Source organism: Ammospiza nelsoni, chromosome 1 (genome assembly GCF_027579445.1).
Source record: "Ammospiza nelsoni isolate bAmmNel1 chromosome 1, bAmmNel1.pri, whole genome shotgun sequence".
Classification (NCBI taxonomy): domain Eukaryota; kingdom Metazoa; phylum Chordata; class Aves; order Passeriformes; family Passerellidae; genus Ammospiza; species Ammospiza nelsoni.
The window spans coordinates 106,414,210-106,438,620 of NC_080633.1; the positions used below are offsets into that span (position 1 = coordinate 106,414,210).

At 39.4% G+C, this 24,411-nt stretch overlaps 1 protein-coding gene across 1 annotated transcript; it reads right to left on the reverse strand.

Moving 5' to 3' along the window:
• Window positions 1-313: 313 nt before the first annotated feature.
• On the reverse strand, window positions 314-24,411 carry ABHD3 (abhydrolase domain containing 3, phospholipase). Its single transcript, XM_059466752.1, has 9 exons — window positions 24,190-24,411; window positions 22,487-22,650; window positions 19,682-19,864; window positions 17,951-17,996; window positions 15,034-15,146; window positions 11,431-11,604; window positions 10,742-10,790; window positions 10,492-10,657; window positions 314-2,393 (listed from the first exon to the last, which is right to left on the reverse strand). Exons 1-9 carry the CDS (start codon window positions 24,334-24,336, stop codon window positions 2,215-2,217), a joined length of 1,221 nt encoding a protein of 406 aa, XP_059322735.1. The 5' UTR covers window positions 24,337-24,411; the 3' UTR covers window positions 314-2,214.

Here is a 24,411-nt window from a genome sequence, read left to right on the forward strand (position 1 = left end):
GTTACTACACAGCAAAAATGTTTATGGCACTTGCTTCTAGCTTGTGTGTACCCTGTAAGATCTGAGGTGTCTGCATTTTTTGTTTCAGAAAATCTGGCTGGGAAAGCTTGAAGATACTCATATTAAAATTTGATTGTTACCACCTTGCACACTGTGCTTTTTCCCTAATGAGATACAAGGGCACTGTACATCGGGGGGTTGGGGGGAACACCAGCTTTACAGATTTTTGCTTGATGCAGCTTTAAAGATAACTGTCTCATGGAGATCTGTATAGGGATCAGGCCTAAATTAAGACAGTGCAGAGAGACAGAAATTCTGGCATTAATCATAATACTTTTATTTAAATGGTAAGGTGTGATTTAATGTAAGTGGTTTTATTTTTATTAATACTGTATGCTGAAATTTGAACAGTACTGTACCTAAACAATTTTACAAATATAACACTAAATACACTGTTTATTGCTCTTTTTTTTCATGAACATAAAACCTGGAAATGAATACAAGAATAAATAAGGCACCCTACTAATATGCTATTTTTCTGTATTGTAGTAGCATGCAAAAAATTTCATTTTGCTTTTGCAAGTCACTTTCCTCATTTTTCTTACTAGAGAAAAAATAAGAGTTCATTATTTGGGGAAGTGCCTGTTTGAAAAGTCAAAACTTGAAACACTTTTTAATTTTCTTAATTCAACAGTCTACCTTACAAAACAGCTCTTGTATAGCATGTCCTAATTTCTTTTTCTAAAGACAAAAAGTATTTTTGTTCTTCCTTTGCTGTTACTAGGAAACATGCTTTGCAAGAGGAGTGTTCACGTACTGCTTGAGACAAAAGACCTGACTTGCTTTTTTTAGCTGTATTTTCTATTTGTACTGACCCCGCTCAAAAGATAAAAATAAAAATGCAGAGGCATCTTTCCTGACTTCTTGTACGTGGCTAGGCCAAATCAGTGATCAGCAAAAGATGGCAGCTCCAGAGATGCTGCTTAAGGGCCTGTTCTAAATTTCAGTATGCCCTAAATTAGGGCTTCCCAGTAGTTTCAAAATCCATTCTGTCCAACTGTCCTTTCTGCACACCGGCTGTCACTCTGTCAGGGCTCAGGAGAACCGCGATGCCTTGGCCACCCTCACAACTTGTCAGCTGCTAGGGCAGAAGTTGGTTTGCAGTGGCTCCAGTGATTTGGCAACCTACTGCCAACATGGTGACAAATGACCAAATAAACAAACCAGAGGCACGACTATGACCCTCCATCCCAACTTTCTTTAAACAGTTTGTTCCATTCTTTTCAGAAATGATATTAGACAAAAGCTTTGAATTTTTCTTTTTTAATCTAAAGCAGATTATATAATAATTTCTTGATGCTCTAATATTTATTCTTTAAAACGGAAATGTTCTTGCAAGGTAATATAAACATAGCAGGTTCAATCACCAAGTTTACCAGTTATATGAAGTATGTGTTACTTACTTATGTGACAACACCCAGCTTTACATAAACTCTGAAATGCAAAAAATGTCTTTTAATTACATAAGTTATTACAGTACTGTTTTAAAGGAATCTTTTGGTTATATGTAAACACTATAAATTAGCTCTTTAAAAAATAACCATGTAAGACAAGTATGGCATTGACATAGTTTAAAAAACAATAAACAGTCCTAAATCTGAATATTCTCAGGGCAGAACAGCAAAAGCAGATATCAGTCTAATGCTGTGGAATAACATGCTGAAATTTCAACTTATTTGAAGAATCAGTACTTTTATTTGATCCCTCCTTTTGTTGTAGTATTTTAATATTTTCACCTTTAGTGCTCTAAGGAATGGGCCAAGTGGTACTATATGTGACAGGATAATATAAGCTCTTTTGAGTATTGCCATTCTAATAATAAAAGCCATCTAAATAAAGTCTCCTAAATACATACTGATTTAAATTAAAATCCTGAGGAATTATAATCTCTCTACTTGATAGTTTTGGTTAAGTGCAATTTGATGTATGCAGAACACTGTTTCATTTAAAGTCATTCTTAGTAAGGCATATTAAAAATAAATATAAAAGTGACAACATAATATTTAATTTCTTGCTACAAAATCTTAGGCAAAAATATTTTTGCATGTAGTAATAGACTTTATCCATTTGCTGGCTTACAGGAGTTAAAATTTGTGCACTAAGCTTAACTGCCCTTGTCAGAATGTGCCACTGTGCTATTACAGTGGTCCAAAGCTACATGCTAAAGATTTTATTTCCATGCTCAAACACAGCTTGCACAAACTGCTTGAAGACTCTGTCCATGTAAGTGCACTTCCTTGGCCATATTCCTTCCAGAAAACCGATATGGCCTCCACATGAAGTCAGAACCAAAGCTACGTTTGCGTTTTGTTTGGCAGTTTCTACTGGTATAGCTAAAAGGGAGGAAAAAACATTTTAAGTCCTTTACCTTTTATGAAATGCCAGCCATTGAAAAACTTCTCTTAAACATTTCTCATATTATGTACGAATAAATAGGTACAACATTAATGTACACTTAAATGTATTACTTAATATTCACTTAAATATCAGGGTTTAGAACCATAGCTGTATTAAAAACCATTTTTCTCTTCATCATTAACTCACCTTAACTGTGTGATTTTTTTTCCCCTGGCTGCTGTAAAAATTCCAGCTTCATCTGTCTTTCACTCACACTGATGGAACAGCACCCATGTTAATGCATATTTAGGATTTGCTATAAATAGTTTAAGTAAAAGGACGATCAGACCTCTTAATTTTTAACTGTTATTGCAATATTCAACTTTAGAAAAGCTGATGAACTGGGACCTCAATTGCAATTGTGTGAGACTCCACAGAACCTTTAATGTCAGGGTAAGATTTAGTCTGTAGGATATCCTATCAGCTAATATAAAAGATTACATTATATCTGATCTGCCATATGTTTACACCTGCATGTTTAGAGCACACCATGCAAACACACTGGGGGATGGTTCTTGCCCTGAGGAGCCCATAATCTAAGACACAAGGTAAACAGAGAAAGAAGAAGGGGCAAACAAGGGTATAAGGACACAGAAAGCTGATCCATGCCACCCAGGAGATTAGTGGCTCTCTACTGAATAGTGACTGCTAGAAATTATTTTAGAATATAGATTATTAGACTGGATAGTAGAAGGATTTTTCTTTTGCTGGGTTAGTTTTCCTGATCTGATTAGCACCCTAATCTAGCTCCCCATATTAATGCCAACATCTGAATAGAGGCAGCCACAGTCAGCCTTCTGTGAGGTGGCAATGGCCTACAATTAGCCTAAAGTCATCAGTGAATGACATCTGAGATATGCACTGATCTGGAAATGTGTAGGAGGGAGGCTTCAGTACCTCCTATTTTGACTCTGCATAGATGTGTGGCTTAATCAATTTCACCACCTGGGCAGTTCCCTTTCTGAAGGAAAATAGAGGTCACTTAGCACAGACTGACACCAGAGGAAGCATATGACTTTACAAAGGATACTTGGTGTGATGGGATCACCCTGGTATCATTTGAACTGGCTAACACAGCAGCGCAGCTTTACATGAAGACTGCAAACACCACTGATCTATAAAAATTAAGTTATTTAAGCAAATTCCTCTGGAGTTTTAGGTATGCTAAGTAGACATCTGAAGGAGCAGAAATCTCAGCACATTTCAGTAAAGAATGCATTTCAAATTTCCAGTTTTCAAGTAAAAACTTTATGAAACAGAAAAAAATAAAAATCGTACAGATTTTTGGTTATTCAAGATTGACAGAAAAAGCAATAGCAAAACAAAAAAGCTGTGTCCAAAGAAGGGAATAGTAGCAGTTTCACTGTGTTGTCTAAAAAAAGGTTATGACAAGAAAATAATTCTGTTTTTAAGTCATATACTGCTCAACTAAAAATGCCTTGTCACTACAACACTAAGCAGCAAGTTGTTCACAAGATTTATATTACTTCTTCATTTACTTTAAAGTATTTTTGAATCAGATTCAATTTTGGCCATGTTCAGTTGTTCACATCCCTTTCTGACTGCACTTCCTTCAGAGACACCTTCCACTCATTCCTGTTTCTAGGAGTCTGTTCCTTTACCCCTTTATATATTTGCTGTCTCAAAGGTCATTATCCTTCAATAGTCTCTATCTCTGCATAGGTGTGCTCCTTACTTTCATTTGGGTGCTGGCAAACTCAAGCTGTGTCCTTGAGATGCCAGTTTGCCTTCATTTTCAGCAACTGGAGTAGGAGCAGAGTAACCCTTTGCTTAGCCAAAAAAGGACCCCCAGCCAGAGTAAATCACAGGAGAACTGGAGTGCAATGACTGTGGCGAACAGCTGTGCAACTTAAAATAGATCAGGGCAGAAGCACTGGACCTGTGGAGCCAGGGGAGCAGCCTGTGCCTCAGAGATCCCTACCAGCAGTGCCTGGAACGACACGCTCTGTTCCACTTCAGGGCCTCAGCACGGATGCAAAACCAACTGCCTGCACAGCTGGGTTAGTGTCTGTTGTCAAGGTGTGTTACAAACTCCTTGCCTATAACATAAGGTACCTGACCATACCCTGGGGGAGCACAAACTGAGCTGCAGAGAGCAATGGGAGCTCTCTTGCCATGTATGTGAGGTTCTTTGCTACTCAGTGCTATCCATTTCTTCCACTCTTTCCCTCCTTTAAAAATTGCAGGCATCTAAGTAGTTTGTAGATTCCAGCATTTACTAAGTGATTTTGATTCCTTACTAGGAGAAAGAAACTGTGCTTCTTACTGTTTCTACAAGAAATCCTTGGCTTTTCTTTTGTTCAGTTGGAAAACTGAAAATACTGTATGCAGGATCTGGCCCTTTTAAAGCAATACTGCGGCCAGACTAAAAAGTCAGTGATGTAAAAGCCTAGACTGGGGAATAGCACATGCTGAGAACATGGGATGCAGAAAACAATGTGTTATTTCTTGCAATCCAACACATGCATCATTTTCAGACTCAGCACGTGCTTGTCTGGAGTTTTGCCTGAGTTAATCTGCTCAGCAATCTCTGATCTGCCTCTTTTGGATTCTGTGGAGGAACACATTGCCATGTACAAAGAGAGTGGCTGCAATTCACATCACTTTCTGCTGACTGCATAGAAATTTCCCCACTTATCTGTACCAAGCCATCTGCTCTTCTTCACTCCAGTAGTCTGTGGTCCATGTTAAACAGAATCCCAAGAGAGAATTGGGGATCAGACACAAACCCCATGCCTGCTTCAGGCAATGAATCACACTTCCCACACCTGTTCTGCAGCTGTCTGCCTGGTCACTGAGGGGACTAATAAACAGGCTTCTGTGCAAGGGCATGAGAAGGAATATGTGAGGAGAGACAGATTGACCTCCAAGTATCAGAGATAGGCATGAGAACCACATCAGTAGTAAGAGATTCAGGATCAGCTGCTAACTGGCATGAACATACCTCTTCACTCACTAAACAGGCAAAAACATGAGCGTCATTCAGTTTGGCAGACTAGTCGCAATATGTAGGGAGAATGTCCCTTCCTGATAAGAAACTGCTTTGCTGGGGGATAAAAAGGAGATCATAATAAATGTCTCCTCTACTGTGCCAGCCCAGCTGGGGAAGCCTTACAGGCCACCAATCTCCCCATGACCTCTGCATGTCTGTCATTCAGAGGTTGCCAGTGTAATCATAGCTCCCAAATCAGTTTGCTGGTGGTCATTCATTCCCAAACTGGTTGGCAATACTGTAGTGGGTGCCACGTGCTGCCTGCCTCCACACAGCTACAGTGGCTCTTTCCTGGAAGCCTGCCAGTCCTGCACTAGGATGCTGGTTATTTTCCATGCCTGGAAAGGTGCAAGCCACATGCAGGTCTTTAGAAATGTCATCTTCCCCATCCTGAGATTCCTTCTATTTATCTATGTTACTCCTCCCCAACAGAGTTTCTTGCTCTGGAGGTTCTCAGAAGAGAATTGAGTTGCTCCTCAGTGCCAAAATGCAAATGATGCTTGGCAGTGCCGTGGTACTTTTCTCAAGGCTGTTCCTAGGGACTGGTAGCCATCCAGTAAATAAAACCACAATGCAACAGAGTAAATTTTGCAATGTAAAAGGGAGATGAATGGAGCACTGGATGTATGCGTTCTAGGAGATAGGATTGCATGCCAAAAGATACCACTGTTCATTTTTCTCCACACATAACCTTGTACTTGAGTTTCTTTTGGCCAAAATCTGTACTGCTGTTTGATCCAGCAAGCACAGACCTGATTTGTGATCACAGAACAACAATGTGAATAGTTATATGCAGAATTACTTCATTCAAAACCAATTTGTTGTACATTCTTTGCCAAACAGAAGTTACTATTTTCTTAAAGAACAAAAGAAAAAACATATAAGTCACTGCTGTCAGACATTCCATTTTTTGTTTGATTTCTCTCTGTTCCTTAAACTTTTAACTGAATTATTATCTGTCTTGGTCATTTGGTCTCTTCTGACAACTGCATTCAACTGTGCTCTTTTACATAACAGATGTACACTAACACCTAAAACAATTCAAGTGTGAATTCAGGGGGACACAAAAGCTTCAGAGAGTTCAATAAAATATATATAACTGAGCTCAGACATGCACTTATTTGTCACAGTGGATCAGGAGGGAGCTGGCATGGTACCTAGCTCCAAGGGCAGGCTTCCAGCTCGGGCACAATGCTCATCGGCAGCAATTAGCTAAGCCTTAGTACGGTGAAATTCAAGTCAGATGCCTAATACACTGCTTAAAAAGTCTCTTCAGAGAAAAATGCCACTTCAGATGAAAAGTTAAATGTGACAGTGATAATGAATGCTATCACACCATCTTCCTGATTTATTTTTCACATTTACAAAATACAAGGGCTTGACTTGGCTTTATTACATATTTCCTGAAGCAGTGGTTTGTTTAAATGTTATGGTGAGAGAAGTGCCATGCAATGAAGAAAGCATTTGTTTTCATTAGTCAGTATTATGCAATATGAGAATTGCATTCCAGAATTAAACTACAGATACATCAGCTGCCAAGCTCTGTGAACTTTAAACAGCAACATTAAGGAAGGACTGCAAATTGATTGCTTCTTCATAATACTGGATTGAGGTCAAATGGCACATTTTCACAATATATTTAAAAATAACTGCTGGGAAGTACAAAGTTTACCAAAAAGCACATGAGAAGAAATGATCAGGTAGTAACAAGCAACTGAGGCAGCATCTGCACTTTTTAAGGGAAGTGTCTCTTTAGGTCCACAATATGTAGTGACAAAGCAGACTTCGGTTAGTATCCCTCAAGCTCTGTTACTGTAAGATAGATGTGCCTGGCTTTATGGAAACTATTTAAATACAAAAGAATTCTGGCACAGCTTTCTCCCTGGTGAGTTTTCTAGGCCAGTTTCCCAGCTCTTGGAAATTACAGCTATCTACAAGAGAACTGGAAGGTAGCTTAAAAGCTGGTAAGTATTACTGGGAGAAATGAGGCGTGAAATAACCAGTCCCCAAAGTTAACAAAAGGCTGGGGTTTGGATGAGTATGAATTTTGTGGCTTTGAATCCATGATACAGTTGTGAGTGGAAACTGCCTTTGGTTGCCACAGGCTTCTGTGTGTCCACACATAGAAGTTTTTAAGTTAGAAAAAAATGCCATTTGCCAGAATAAAGTCACCTCCGAGAGTAACACCAGCCCTTAATGTTTGCTAACTTAAAACACCTCACAGAAGATGTCAAGATCGACAAACTCCATTAACTAATGGTAGCAGACATAAATCCCAGGCTGCTAATTGGGGTGCTCTGTGTCTCCTGCCAGCACAACGATTCCTACTGAGGGTACACAGCACAAACGAAAAGGGAGCCAAGGATAGACAGAAATAAGAGAGTCATGCTATTAGCAGGAAATCAGCATCGTCCTGGTGGCCCTTTCTGAGGTAAACTTGTCTCCACAAGTACAAGGGTTTACAGCTAACAGCATTAACTGTCTGGACAAGGAATAAATGAATGCCTAACCACCCAAATATCTTCATGGAGAAAGACTGGTTACTGTCAGAGTTTTAAGAGAAGATGGACAGTCATTACAATAGACTCTTATCACTTCTTGTTTCAGAAGTACTGGTGTTCTACCTCACCCCCCTCTACATGTCAAGACTTCTAAGGCATCCTCACAATAGTTTAGATACCTAATTTTACACAAACAGCCATACCACTGTTCACCACGACTTGTTAGTTTAACAAAAGAGCTTCAAGGATTGATTTACTACAGCTGTACTCTAAGGGGACTCAATCTTTGAGAACTCAAACTACACATCACAGAGACCTCTTGAGATCATCTAGTCTAACCTCCTGCTCAAGCAGGGGGTTACCAACAGCAGCTTTTCTAGGGCTGTGTCCCATAAGGTTGTGAGTATCTCAATAGATGGAGACCACACCAACTATGCCAGCATTTGACCACTCTTACAGTAAAATAGTGTTTTCTGGTGTTCAGATTGAATGTCATAGGGCCAGATCAATAGCTGGCTCTTGAGAGCTGGAGATAGAAGGGGGCTGGAGTATCTGCACTATTTTTTATCTAGGCAACAAATGTCCCAGTCCCAGTCATAATGGGCTGGGAAAGGTTAACAAATTATTTCAGGAATTGAGGCACACTGACTGGTTTACTGCTGCTGTCACTATGCCAACTAGGTAAACCCTGCCACAGTTATTACTTAACTTTAGGCAGAAACCACAAACTCACCTAATGCTAAACAAAGTGGTGAAGCCATTGTTCCCTCTCTCAGATACTCTGTGAAAGAAGCAAGGCACAGCAGATGAACTCCCTGCAGTGCTATGGGGAAAGTCATGTCCAGAGTCCTAAGACCTATTAAAATTATCTTCAGAATCACTAGCCAGATTTTATATTTGGACATAGATTTTAGGGTCACAGCCCATCCATTCTCATTTTCAGGCCATTATAAGCTTATGAGAGAACAAGCAACTGTCTGATTTCAAGGAAAAAAAATCCCACAGAGCAAATAAATACGAAGGGACTAACTCTGTTTCAGAAAGCCTTTGAACTGCAATTTTTTAAAGTTACATACAGTATTCCACTTTAATACTGCTACGTTTACCCAGACCTTATTTTTTTTAAGCCTCTGTTTTGGCCAATGTAAAGGATAGGTAGTTTGGCTAATCTAGAGTCACCATTTTTTCCCCTCATACTAGGTGTCTGTCACCTCTTTACACTGTTCATGCAAAGCATGGATGCTTTTTGTTCTAGAGAAGAAAAAATCAGACTTTTTCTAGTGCAATCTACTGGAGCAGCCCTTTTTATGTCTCTAACATTTGTCTCCAACTGGTCTTCAAACTATAAATAGTAACATGTGTGCATGTTTTTGCACGTATTGTACATCTGCACACAGATAAACAGTACACACAAAGAGTCCCTTCCAGTTCTTTAATTTCTGCTTGTTGTTCTGATCTGTTTGCCTGCTCACTTTGGTTTCATGACTCATTCTGCAACAATCTCACTCCACTTGTGGTGGCAGAAGAAAACTTCCCTGAAATAAATCAGCTGTATAAACTACATTTTAAAGGTGTCAGGTGCTCATTGCTGAAGACTGTTGCCTCAAACAGCTGTTCATTTTAGTGGTTTTCTCCTACATTAGCTTTTGTTCTCCTTCTCTTCTCAGAAGCTATAACCAATAAACAGACCACAGGAACAAGCATATATTTTCAGAATAGTTAGCAACGGGGTTTTGATTTTCAGAGGAAAAGAAAAATGTTCATAATGACCACATGTTTGGCATGAAACAGAAAGAAAATAGAAAATGGAGTTTTCAGCCTGTTGCTTAGCTGATGTTGATGGTTCTTATTCATTTCAACCTGCCTCCATCTAGGAGCTCACCTTGTGTGCATCTTTTTCCTTACCCTAGATTTTGGCCTACAAGATTAGATGTAACTAATATAATTTAGTTGTTTTTTTTTTTACTTTTAATTTACAGGGACAGGAGGCAACTCTGAGATCAACAGATGAGGATTTCATATCATCTCAAACATAAGAAACTCCCACACATTCTTTGTAGGGAACTCAAAGAATGGCAATTAAAAAAACCCACTTGTTTACAGTTTGAATTCTGAATGTCTACATCCAGACAGAATGACATCAGAATCCAAGTTCCTTTTTTATGGGTTCTCCTCCTACTTGGTAACAGAAACAGGCGCTTCTGAGAGGGCACTACATCTGGTATCTTTCTTACAGTGAGAAAACTCACATCCTAAATGTGCCTCTTTCTTTCTTTTGACTGTAAAAACTCCACTAATGACTAATGAGGCCATCCCATATACTTCTGCACTAATCAAGTCTCTCCATCATCATCTGTTTTATATGTGCAAGACTGAGCCCTCCATGGAAGTTTTGATCCTACATGCAAGTAACATTTAAATACACTTCTACACATAGGTCTGAGTTTATTCTCAAACCTATGTGCTTTGTCTTAATGACTGCATATACAGATAAATATATTTTAAAAAGCCTAAACTTACCATGACCTGGTGAGAAAACATCATCCACAGAGTTTAGACATAACACTGGAATTCCTACTGACTTCAGCTTGCGACATGGGCTAGCATCTTCATAGTAATCATCAATTGAACGGTAGCCAAACATGACTGAAGTGAACTGCTTATCAAATTCTCTAATAGTTCTAGCCTGAAGTACAGAATTCAAATAGGGAACTATGTCAGCATTTGGAAAACAGCATCCAGCTCAAGCAGAAGTAACAATTTCACATACCTTCATCACAAGATCCATATCAAATAATTTCTCCAACATTTGTCGATGCCTAAAAAGAATGTAAAAATTTGAGGGCTTGTATGTTTGTTATATAAACAAATGTAGAAGTTCTCTGCTTTACAGATACGTTTATAGAAGTAACTGTGTAACTTGCTTGTTTTTAATTTTCTATCATATGAATAATGTGGAATCCAAGACCAGAATAATTGTTCATCCATATGCAGGTACATCCAGCAACATAGTAAAAATCTGCATAAGCCATGAGAAAGATGCCAAAGATAAGAGAACTTAATATTTGAGAATACAAAATACACCCTGGTTTTATAAAGCCAATGATGAACTAGGTCTTTCTGTGCTTTTGCAGCCAATACCAACTTAAAAAATTATTATATATGCAAATCTACTCAAAGTGAATATGTACAAGTCTAAAAATTTTAAAAATCCATTTACTTAATCTATAGACACAGAAGTAAATTGGGCTTGTTGTGAGTCCCTTGAGAAGCATATAAATTTAGTCACATTGATGACAAACTTTCTTGGAAAGATCTTCCAATTTCAAAACTTACCAAATAATGCACAAAGAACAACTAGAGGTCTTACAGCATTAATTTTGCCAATTTTTTTATACCTCTTTTCCATCTCATCTTAAAATCCTTCCACCTTGCTAAATAGTTCAGAAGGCAACTCACCTGCTGATAGAGGATTGTAGACAAGTGGTCAAGTAATAGTTGAAAAGAAGCCAGTTTAATGGCTTCTCCAGAGATTCTATAGATTCAAAAACATTCCAACCCGCAGAGAAAATTGCAGCTGCCATTAAAGGAGTGTCTCTGCCAGTTTTTCCCAGGTAATTTAAAAGAAGCATGCTACAAATGAAAAACAGAAACATACATACTATCAAACTATTTGCTTCAATTTAGAGTAAATGTAACAGCCATGTTTTTGTCTGTTTTTCTATAGTTTCTTGTACGAGTCCTACAGTTGTGCCTAGTACACCCAGAAGGCAGTCACCTAATCAACATATGACTCATGAAGTTTACTTTCTCCACTATCAGAGAGGAACAGGGTAGGGTGTGAGTAGGAGTGCATTTAGAAATAGAAATGTAGTTACTAGTCTTACTTAAATCACTAAAGGGAGGGAAAAGTCAAATGATTCTTACTCATGGAACAAGTATTCCCAAGTGTTAGTAAGTTTTATCATCTTACAAGCTCTTGGTCTCCTTGATGTGATAAACCTGATCTGTGTGCCTGACAAACGCAAGCTGGCCCTGGCACACCTGCCTCACTATGAAGAGGTCTTCTGAGATTAAGGTAGTGCCATTCCCCCACCTCACACATAAGAAAGAACATAGCTCTTCTTTAACACAAAATATATCAAGTCTTGGATAATGAAAAAAACTAGATAAACAAAATTATGACCCAAATAAATGGCTCAGGTCTTGTCTTTCTGACCAGTTGCAACTTACAGTCTCTACTACTAATGTTCACTTGAGTTGAAAAGGGGGGAGTTGACAAGTATCTACCCTTCAAATGTAGAAAAAATAAAACAGCACGAAGAGAGTAAAACAAAACTACTGGAGGAAAAGCTCTAAGTCTTACTTTATTGCCTGAGACCATAAAGTTTCCAACAAGCATTTTAATTCCAGATCTTCAACACAAACAACTGCAGTTGATTAGTAACATTAAGTTATCTCCCTGGATTGCCACACTCTTTACCTTGGCTCTACTGTACTTCCGGAGACAGCAACCTTTAGCAAAGACATTATGAACCAGTCTTCCATCACAGAGACTTTATCCCTCTGCACTACCTCCCATGTCATAGGATGGCAGTCCAGTAAACCAACCAAAAAAGTTGCAGTAGCAGAAGCAGCACTTCCCTAACAGAATTCACAGAGAATATGTGGTAGAGAGAAGGCATAGGAATCTTTATGTTACAAAATGAACTCCTTTTCCACAATAATACCTACAGAAGATAGTAGAACAGGTGGTCTTTCATTTACATTTATATATGTCTGTGAAGTGAGCATCTATTTTAATTCTTAACTGGGGCAAATCTGTCTAATATAGATTATCTGACTATTCAGAAAATTCTGAAAAGCAATAGATGATAAAAAATTCCTGTAAGCTTAAGACAAGTGGATGATTTTTGCAGTATGTCCCTGTTGAGATCCTTGCTCCTGCTTAATTTTAAATATGCAATGCTCCAATTAATTTTGAAGCAAGGAAACAGTTCTCATGTAGATGATTATAGACTATTCCAGTGTTCTGTACAATTAAGCATACGCTTTCTGGTTTTGGTTCAGGATTTTAAAAACATATTGGAGGGGGGAGATGGAACACCTTGCCTAAAATTGCCCAGTGATGCTGGTTACATATAAACCAGGTACACAACACAGATTCCCTGTGCCATTGTAACAGACTTTGCCAGTATTTTGGATAAGCCAAGGACAAATGACACTAAGGGCTGATGTGGCCTTTTGTACCAGTCTCAGAACTGCCAGCTTCTACCACACTTTCAGCCCTTCATAATTGCCAGGCACAGGGAATTGTTGCTATCCCAGCATCAACTGCCACAGCAAGGCACAAGCAGACCAGATTTCTGGAGAGTGTTGAGGACAATATTTTTATATATAATCAAGGATCTAAATAGGAAAAATATTCTTTGGATCGGCTGTTCATATGAAAGGAAGAACTGGTCAGGTAGAGAACAGTCTTGGCCACTGAGATTATTTGATAGTGGATTTTTAAGATGAGAAGTAAGTGGGTAAAGTAAGCAGCAGAATTATAATACTGGAGAGAGTTGGCTTTCATTTACCCACTTACTTCTCATCTTAAAAATGCATCAGATGGCCCTGATGAGCAAAGGGAACTTTAAGGATAACCAAACATAAAGCAGAAGTGTGATACATTCTGATATGCAGGAAGTTGAGCAAGAGTAGCAGAAGACCACATGGAGGAAAAAAACCCTTCTGACCAATTTCAGGGAGGAAGTATCCTTAAGGTGGAAGACAGGTCATCTACCTGGGAAAGCAGTCACTGCCGAAGCATGCAGGGATGCAGTTAGGAAAAATGAAGTTCAGCTGGAGCTGGAACAAGCAAGGGATGTGGAAGACAAGGGAAAGGTTTCTGCAGCAAGAACAGCTTCTGTAAGTCTTTTGGTGCAAAAGATGACTCAGAACAAACAATATCTCCAGAACAAACAACATTGTCTTCTTTCCCCTCATCTGTGAAGCCAGTCATCTCCTCATAGAATGCAATCAGATCACCTGGCCATGTTTTGTCCTTGATGAAAACAGTCACCATTATTCCCCATATGCCTGGAAATGGCTCCCAGAGGATCCTCCTAAAGAATTGAAGTTAAGCTGACTAGCCTTTTTCCCTCCTGGAACTACTGTTCAACAGAACAGGGAACCTAGTGACTAAAGATTTACAAAAAAGCAAAAAATACCAGTCTTGAACAAATATGTATTTATCTCAAAGCTCCTACAAGTCATTGATAGATTAATGTCAATATATAGTAATCTATATTAATATCAATGTATGTGGGCTGTATCTGCCCATCCCCCACAAAATTTATCAGAGAAAAGGGAAGTCTCAGGAAGTTACCACTGTGTCTGCAGTATTCCTACGGAAAAGTCTCCTCTGCTACGATTTTTGTTAAAGAAGCTGCTGGAATATTTCTGCTAGATTCTAGCACTGTTTTTTTTTTCCTAAGAAACTGTGCTATCATTGTTCTCACTGTGTTTTCTGGAGAGAAGCCAGGACACAGCAAGTCTTAACACCACATGCTCTACCAATCCATTTCAGTTTGAACAATACCGCTTCTTGCTTCTGAGCCAGACAGAGCAGATATCCACACCTCTTCCAGCCTAACCTACCCACACACTGCAGAATACAGAGTGAAGAAAAATCTTATTGCCAGAGGTTGCTATGAAACATGGTGTATTAGCTCAAGATCCTATTTTATATCCCTCTGTTCTGAAGACAGCCTCCCTAGTTTCCGAAGACTGTATTGCCTGTTTGGCTGTCAATCTGCCTGTCATTGTTTCCTGTCTTTCTCCACCCCTCTCCCCCCAGTTTTTAAATGTTTGCCAATTTCAGCCTTCCCTAACACAGAGGCAAAGCCTCAATGATACGAAGTTTCTAAAAGTTTTCCGCATACTAACTGTTGGAGAGAAACCCGACTTGCTTGCAGGTCAGTAAGCAATCCAAGTATTCCAGAGTAATAATTTACAATCAGGCTACACCAGTCTTATGATCACAGTTAAGCTGAGGCTTGTGTTACACAACCTTACCCTCCCATAGAAACACCTGCTGCCATAAGTGGAGCTGAGGGGTGCAAGCTGTGCACATGATGAATAACAGTCTCTAAGTCCTCTGTGTTAGCTGCACAGTAAGTCCTTGGTGTCTGTAAGGAGTCAAGAGGGAAAAAAATGCCATCATAAGCTTTTGTATTATCCTTTAAGGACAAAGCAAACTGAACAGTGGATCATTATATAAGAAGATAAATTTAGCATTTATTGTGAAGCTTCACTATATAGCAAATAGAAATCCAGAACGTTTCACAAGGAGGTGAAGGAAGGAGTTATACTTGTTATCATTACAAAGTAAAAGCAGTGACAGGTATCTTCAGCATCTGCAACCTCCAGGTCATTAGACAAAATCTGAAGAGAGAACAATGTGCTAAACTAGACAGAACTAGATAGACACTGATATTTTTAAAATACCCCAAGGAAATAGAAACATTATAAAGGCTGTAGTATATAGAAAAGGAAATTAAATTCACCCACATTCAAATGCAAAAAAGAGCATTAGATTTCAAGTTCTGCCGGCCAGCATTTGAAAACTAACTCATATTTAGATTTTATGTACAACACAACCAAATAAACAGGTCAATAAATTCTCCAGTGTGGTTTACTTAATTTAGCAAATTATTCAATTAACTAAAGCAATGAAACATATATTATCTGTTCTTTATCCATCATTAGTGTCTCTTTAAATCCTGAACTGAGACTTGGAATGACTTCTGCTGGCACCAGGTCTGGTAACCCTTTGGGTAAGATTTGGTTAACCACTTCCCTGCTATTGAAGGAGAAGCACAACTTTTGAGCCTCTCCTGCACAGATACCAGGAACAGCCCAGCCTGAGGGACTATCTGGAGCAGTTTGAGGGAGACAAGTCCATTTAGGCACCATAAGAATCAGTGACATGAGTTTTTTTTTTTCTAATGGTGTTATCCAGACCTCATCTACAGAGAAATAAAGTTTTTAACTTTAGAGCTGCTCAGAACATGTTAGTGACCTGGACTTAACTATAGGTACTGGCTGAACTGCCAAAATTCAGTGACACATTAACACTAAATATAAAAATACATAACTATGAGTGAATGGAACTTTTCTGTTGCCTGAAGGAACAATGGATTTCAAGGGTGTTTTTTTAATTGCTTTCAGTTAAACTGCCTAGCTATTTGTGGGTGATTTTAACAACACTAAACTAATTACTTAGAACACCTTTAACAAGAATATTGAAATGTTGACGTCACAGATGAGGAAATGGAAAGAAAAGCTAAATCTAGATAATTAAAACTAAACACGTTTTTAATTTCCATTTATGTTGCATTTCCATTTCTCATCCACATTAATCACTCTTCACTGTTTAACATCCTATTCATTATAAACAGTGTGAATGTGTTTTATTTTAATTAAATTGTCAACCTTACAAGGAAAAATAAATTATTTTTGGTAAGTAGCATCTAATATATTTTAAGTGAAAGTGTATTTGATTAAAATTTATAACACTAAAGATATAGCATCCGTTTTAAATTTAAGTAATTCCAGACAGTTTAATGTTTAGCTATTTACACTTTGTATGAAGATATTTTAAAATACCATCTTAGCTCACAGTGGCTGTGGTCAATATGATATTTGATTATTCCAGAGCAATAATTCACAATAGCTTTCAAGAATCAATGAGTACAGTATTCTTTAAGTAACTATTATTTGTTGCAAATTTGAATCTATCTTTAAAGTGACTAGAAAAAGAACTGCTTACATAACTAACTTCTACTGTGGTGCTTAACTATGCTTCAGACTCATTAAGTAGCGATTTTATACTAAAGTGTTGAAACCTCTTTGCAGAAAATGTGACAATTTTAGCTGGTTTGCTGCACCACAAGAACTTATAAAGCTTAAAGATGTAAATCCGATTACAGTAAAATACACACAATGTATCCAAACAAGGGATCTTTTCTCTAAATGTTTCAGAAATTCATCAATAAGGACTTTGTGTGTCACAAAACTGCTTTGTAGATCCATCTCCAAAAGTATGCAGAAAACTACTCTTAACATGGCAATATTTGCATTGAAATGCTTTATCTGATTATGGAAAAACATTCTGAGCTTTTTAAAGTTTGAAACCAGGGTATTAAAAAAATGCTAAACAATACTGAGTATTATGCACATTCATTCCAGCTGCAGAATTGTCAACAGAACGCATATGAAAAAACAAAGCTTATTCAGCAATATTTCATCATGCCTTGTCCCTAGCTGCAAAAAACGTTTAGCTTCAAGATTTTTTTCATCTGAGGAATGGCCAGTTATTTCTAAGCCAACATGATGTTTCTGTCCCCAAAAAAAATGTCCTCTGTAGCTGAGTTTGTGTCATGATTGCTGAGAAAAATACAAGAACGCATTTAACTTTCAGGCTACTTCTATCCATGTAAAGCTGGTTCATTAATTTACTAACATGTAGTATGGATCAATTTTAATGGCACATCTTTTTAACCACATCAAAAATATAGTTTAAACTGGGAAAGAAATTACAGTGTATTATATCTGGATATGTATGTTAAATCAAGGGGAGAAAATTGCAATGATTGAGCAGAGTTGTGCACATTTTAGATACTGCAATGTTTTTGGAAAGGAAATGTAAGGAATGTTCATTTTAGTGTTACAGATATTATTAATTGAATAATTTCCTAAAATTAAATGTTCAAAAAAAATTGTGTGTTGACCAGTTGACCCTCTAGGGTTTCAAAACAAAAAATTAATATTGGCACATGATTGATCTACCAGATGGCTGAATTATCTTCTCTGCATTTTCAACCCATGCTCTGAGTTTCTCTCATTTAAATCCAACTGTACAAATAGGCACAAATGATTTCATAATTACCACTTATAAGTGAGAGATGTTTATCTTAGAAGGCATCCTTACCAAAAGCTCCTCGCCAGCAATTCCCCGATTGTTAAAAACCACGCATCTAAAAATTGAGACAGTAAATTCAATTGTTCACATTGTTAATTTCACCAGAAGAGATAACTTAAGCACACAAAAAAATGAAAGCGCATAAAGGAAAATGAGCCACATCTATGAATAAGTTCAGCACATAAATATTTACAGACCTACAGATCCTAGAGGCTGACCTGTGTGGAACAAGCTTTATACCAAAATGGAGTTCACTGAGGTCAGTGGGACTACCAGAGCTCTGTGATTTGTCCAGGTCAGATTGCAGGGTGAGAACCCCAAGGCTTAGCTGAAGGTGGTACAGACATGTCCTGCCTGCACTCTGCAATGAGCTCTGACAGTGCAGGGCCCAGCCTAAAGCTGTGCTCTGAAAAAAGAATGTCCGAGATCCGTGTGTAGACATCCCCCAAGGCTACATAATTCTACTAAATTGGAAGAAATGAGCCAAGTCAAAATAATAATGACAGCTGGATCTGTTGCAGGTTCTTGGGAATGTTTTTGTTTTTTAATCTGGTACAACAGAAGTTTCTGGTCTCTCTCTCTTGGTGGGAGTCTCTGAATCTTCTAGCAGTATTACCATGATTTAAGAATCCATACTTTCTCAATAAATATTACTTTTCTATTGCTCTTCTACCATCTCACTGAAATAATTTTATTAAATAATATAAATACTTAGATAGGTTAAAGGCATGAAAGAATATTTATTTTTATGTTTTTATCAAATGTTGCTATTTAAAAACAAAATTAGAGCATTCTCTTGAAATCTGACATAAAGCTCCACTTTATAATATTCTACCTTCTTCCCTTAGGGGATGACATGCATATAAAACTTCCAGTTTAAAAATTAATAGTAACAAGTTGCTGATTTCAGGGTTTTCCTCTGATATTTTTTACTGCTAAGTTTTAAGGTGATTTAAAAAGTACTTTGAACTATTAAATACTTTCATAATTTAGTAAAGTAGTTATCTAAATAGAGAAGAGATAGCCAAACACGTAGATAAAAGCTAATATATACATATTCGAAGAACTTACTGGAGTCAGCACCAGAAGCCAATCTGCAAAGACAAAATCTAATATTCCAAATACAGATCCTGGAACAATGACTTATTTTAATGTGCAGCAGCAGCATTATGGTTACATAAAGGAGTCTACTTGTCGACTAATCCACTTATTTTACCCAAATCTGACCAGAAGCCTTAAGAATGAAACTAAATTACACAGTGACAATGAAGAGGTGACAGACCCCCTCAAAAGCCATCAGTAACAGTAGGCTAGCTCTCCTTTCTGCACCCAGGAATTTGAGGCTGCTGAATCAAGCAATTTTGGCATTCAGAAGCTGACCTCCTCCAAGGCCTACTGCCAGCAACCCATCCACACAAGTCTTCTTGGAGCTGAATACAAACCCTTTCTCTAGAAAGTGTAAAGGTTACCATCTAATATGATATAATAACTATAGAAGCAGCAGCAAAGCCCTGTGCAGACTTAGCTGGCATTCACTGCAATCTCTGGGGCACATCTGTAGATACTAATGTACTGCCTGTTATATAATTCCACTATGATTATTATTACTAATAACACTTTCTTACATAAACTACTGTATTCAGATCTCATTTGCCTTAGGATAGCATCTGATACATATACATACTGATACTGGATCCTACCAGAGGCAGCAAAATGAGCAGCAATGAAAAACAACAGTACCTATATCCCAGTGTTTCGCTTTGATGGATCATATGAAGAATGTAGGATTCCTTGCTTGTTCCTGTCAGGCCAGGCAATAACAGGACAGTGGGTCTTGTGCTGGCATCAGGATAGTATGAGCTGTCATTATTATCAAACCAATCCAACGAAATCTGTCCTCCATCTGCTGTTTTAATGAGCTCACTGAAAGGTACATTTTAAGACAACACTGATCAGATTGAAAAATACATACATGCTATTAAGAGTACTTGCAGTTTACAGATTAAGAGGTATGAATTCTGCATTTTTCATTATGTTGTAATACTCAAAGTGCCACCTGATTAGGCATGTCTGGAGTCAGAAAGAGTTACACCTACAGCTGACAAGAGTTAGAACAGTCAATTTGCAGGGTAATTCCTGTTCAGTAAATTAAGTCAGTAAATGAAGACATGGCCTTTCATAAATTGCTGCTGATGTACTGGAAGCTTGTAACTAATGGATTTTTGGCACTGCCTTGAGTTTTATACAGACAATTTTGTGTACTGCAGATTTCCTTTGAATCATCTAAGAATCTTTTGATAGCACACTGGGTAATGTTGTAAGCATTTACCACAATTTTTTTCCCTCTTCATCCAAAGAAGTAGAACATATAATGGATGGTTATGTTTTAAACATGCAGAACACAGACACACACTACGGCATCTTTCACCCCGTATCACTACAAACTGTGCTAGAATGCACTCTTATAGCATATATCTTAACAATGCAACAAATACTGTAATATCTCTGGAACACATGCATGCATTAAACAATGACAAAAAAGTTTCGTGTTTTTTTTTTTTTTGAAACATACAAATCTTCCCACTTCCTGGAAATTTGAACAGATAAAGTGCTACTTTACTTTCATAATTTATAAAAGCAGTTATCCAAATAGAGAAGAGATAGCCAAACATGTAGATAAAATATAATATATTCATATTTTAACGGTTCGAGGGAGTTGGTGTGGAAAGTGCTGAAATATAAGCCTACCTGGCATTTGATTTTTCTTTTGAAATTCTTGGTAGTGACTACTGCAGATTTCAAAGGTGACCAGCCTTGTTGGACTCATTAGCTCAGCTTTGCCCTTTTTCAGTAATGGGAAGTAGATGCACTGCTAGTACTGCCAACACAATCTAAAATGGTGCAAAATAAGCACTGCTCCATGCAACTATGTTTCTTTTCTCAAAACCCTTGAAATAAAAGTGTACAAGAAGGACTAGAAGAAGTAGACATGGCCATACCACTGAAATGTTTCCTAGTTACTAAAACTAAGGGAAGCTGCTAAATGCTAAATCTATTCTACCGTGCAAGCAGAGCTGAAACAACTTGTGTTGCATCCAGGTTCCGGCACATAAAAGTCCCTCTCCTTAGGTCTTGTGCCAAATGCCTCATTTGCCAGACTAAGTCTCATTTCTGTGTGAAAGAGATCAGCTGAGGACAAAAAATAAATATAAGGGATTTTTCCCCTCTTAGATTGAGGGAAATGTTGCCTCTTTAGGCATGCCTCTTAGGCATGAAAGAACATAACACAAAAACTCCACAGGTAAAAGTTACTCTGGAAATCCCAGAAGTTCTGTATATTCAAAACAAGGCTGAATGTGGCCGTGCTATGGTTAAGGTAAAATGTATTGGTTTTATGGACAGATACAGTGACAGCATGACCTTTGAAGAATTATGGCATTCGAACACCAGAATGTTTGATAAGCCAAGTAACTGTGCTGCCATTCAGAGGGCCTCTACAGGCTGCAGAAATGAGTTGACAGGAATTTCACAAGGTTCAATGAGGGGAAGTGCAAAGTCCTGGGCCTGGGAAGGAAGAACCCCATGTACCAGGAGAGGCTGCCCATCTGGAAAACAGCTTGGCAGAAAAGGACCTGAGGGTGCTCCTGGTGGACGCCATGTTGAACACGAGCCAGTAATGTGCCTTTGCAGTAAAGATGGCCAAATGTCTGGAGGCTGTGGAGGCTTAGGAGGAACTATAGCCAGCAGATTGAGGGATATGATCCTGCCCCACTGTGGAGCACTGGAATACTGAGTCCAGCTCTGTCCAAGGCAGACATGAACATACTGGAGATAATCCAGCAAAGGACCACAAAGATGATGAACAAACTGGAGCCTATCTCCTACAAGGAAAGGCTGGGACAACTGGGACTGCTCAGCGTGAAGAAAAGGCTCAAGGGGAACTTAGAAATGCGTTTACGTATCTGAAGGGAGGGTGCAAAGAGGGTGGAGCCAGGCTCCTTTCAGTGTTGCCCATTGACAGAACAAGAGGCAATGGGCCCAACCTGAAGCATGGGAGGTGGCCTCTGAATATCAGGAAATAAAGAGTGTGCCACCGAGCACTGGCACAATTTGCCCAGGGGTATCATGCAGTCACCATCCTTCTGGAAATCCAAAAGCTATTTTGACATGATTTGGGGCAACTGGCTCTGGGTGACCCTGCTAAGGCAGGGCAGCTGGAATAGCTGACCTCCAGAGGTCTTTTAACACCTCATCCACTGTGTAAACCTGTGCACATATAACCACATCAGTTCCTATACTGTCACCCATATTTCAGTGCTACAAAACTCTGAACTAAAATAGGGCCATTTGGGAACACTGACCTTTCAAACCTACTTCATATTGAATCCACGATAAAGGTAGTTCCAAGTCTATGACAAAGTTGTAAAGGTGGGCATAAAGCAAAGAAAAACCAGGCACGAACTTGAGCAAAGACAGTGGGTGTGACACAGAGTAAGAGAACAGCTGGATATCAAATCAATCACTTTCCAGAATGAAGGCACTTACTTCCTGTACTGTACTTGGGGTCTAGATGTGATAAAGGGGCGCAGGAGTGTCTGCACCCGACCTTCCCAGCACCAAATCGTGGGATAGTAAGTTTCTGTCACAACAGGGCAATATTCCTCGAGAAAGCGGCAGAAACGGTCATTGCTTGCCACCAGCTGGGGTTTCTAGGAAAAGAGACTACAGTCAGACATGGACATTCTTCTAAAATAAATTAAAAAACAAAGAAATAAAGCTTATTTAAATCCTCTCTCAGTGAACTAATTTATTTCATATAATCATTTGCAATGCTCTTACCTTTAATGGTACAGAGAGAAGTAAATGAAAACCAAACAAAATGCCAAAATGCCCAAGCAAAAAGTGAAACCCATTAAGCATAATGGATTCCTTACCCATTTCTAATAACATATCTATCTCTAATTTTACCAGCATTATATCTTTACTGACATATTAAAATCGTGCTGTTTCTTAGTAAACAAGAAAGGTTTTACCAAGTCTGTTTTCTTGGACCACACAAAAATGACATTTAATTAATGCACGCACTTTGACCGCAGTACCTTTTTTAACCTGGTAGGATGCTTCTCCTCCCATCTCATTCTACAGTACACAAGTGCATCGGTTCCTCCTCTCTAATAATGCTCTGCATGTAGACAATTTGCTTACAGTTTCCATTTGTTTACCAATTAACAAGGAAAAGTCCCTGTATTCCAAACAGCTCAGGTTTTACCAACTATATTTCTTATACCTCTCTGTCACAATGACTCCTCAACATACAAGCATTAATAGGACAATAACACTTGCTTTGAGAAAAACCATTCCACATAAACAGCTGTAATGGCACATCCTCCCTTCGTTTTTCTCCTCTCACCAAAATCAAGTACTCTCTTCTCTATGAAAAGGAAGGCTATGTTCCCAGCGGTTCTCTGAAGGACTGTGGCAACACTCAGGGCCTCGACGGTCAAAACCCTTTTGATATGCGTATTTTCAATTGATTTCGCATTCAACGAGGCGCTCTCACCAGGGGGCCACTTCAGATCTCGTCAGGCTCACTGTATCCAAGTAATTTGCGATTGCCTAATTCATCTGTAAAACTACTGCTGATGAGGAGATGCCCAAGAGTGCTCCAGCCTCCAGAACGCTGCCATGGTGCCCCCAGAGGTACTTAGGATGGTACCGACGGGGACACAAGGGCAGCAAAACTACTTGATCGCTTGCCCTGTTAGTGAACCAAGTAGGTCGGGTTTGTGTTGTGCAGGGCAGTCTCCTAACCTCCCTTTCCAAAGCATGGCACCCGGCCAAGCTCTCCAATTGGTACAAATGCATTTTGGGGACTGCCGAGACCAGAGCCCCTTCCCCTGCCAGACGGAGCAGGACCAGGGGAGCCCTCCCTCACCGCAGGCCGGCGGCCTCCGGGGGTCACCGGCGGCCCCTGCGGAAGACGCAGCCCCGGCGGCCGGGGAGGCTGCGCTGCCGGGCCCGTGTGGGCTTCGAGAAGGGTTTCGGCCAGTCGGGACCCCGGGCCGGCATCTCCAGGGGACGGACGAGGATTTGAGGAGGACAGTGCGGCCGCAGAGCCCTGCCCTCCCCCCCAGCCGTTTCAGGTGCGATCCCCTCGCCTGCGGGCGGTGGGTCGCGGTGACCTTCGGGGCTGTCCCCATCGGCGGGACACCTGCGGAGCCCGCCCGCCCCGCTGCCCTCCCGCTCACCTTGGCGATGCTGTTGAGGTAGTAGCAGGCGTAGGCGACACCGAAACCCAGTACCAGGGACAAGCCCACGCCGGAGCCGAAGAAGCCCACGCGGACCTGGCTCTCCAGGTAGAGGGAGAGCTCCCTGGTCAGCACCTGCCAGTCCATCGCACACGGGGACGGCACGGCAGGACACCACACCCCGGCTGCCGCGGGCGAGCCCACCCCGGCGCCGAGGGAGGA

What these genes read in the sequence shown, in the direction of transcription:
- ABHD3 (XM_059466752.1), bottom strand. Translation starts at nt 24,336, where the DNA reads ATGGACTGGCAGGTGCTGACCAGGGAGCTCTCCCTCTACCTGGAGAGC. An exon ending in CCCCAAGTACAGTACAGGAA is followed by an intron (nt 19,865 to 22,486) that starts GTAAGTGCCTTC and finishes TGTACCTTTCAG; the next exon opens with TGAGCTCATTAAAACAGCAG. An exon ending in TGTTTTCTCACCAGGTCATG is followed by an intron (nt 2,394 to 10,491) that starts GTAAGTTTAGGC and finishes CCTCCCTTTTAG; the next exon opens with CTATACCAGTAGAAACTGCC.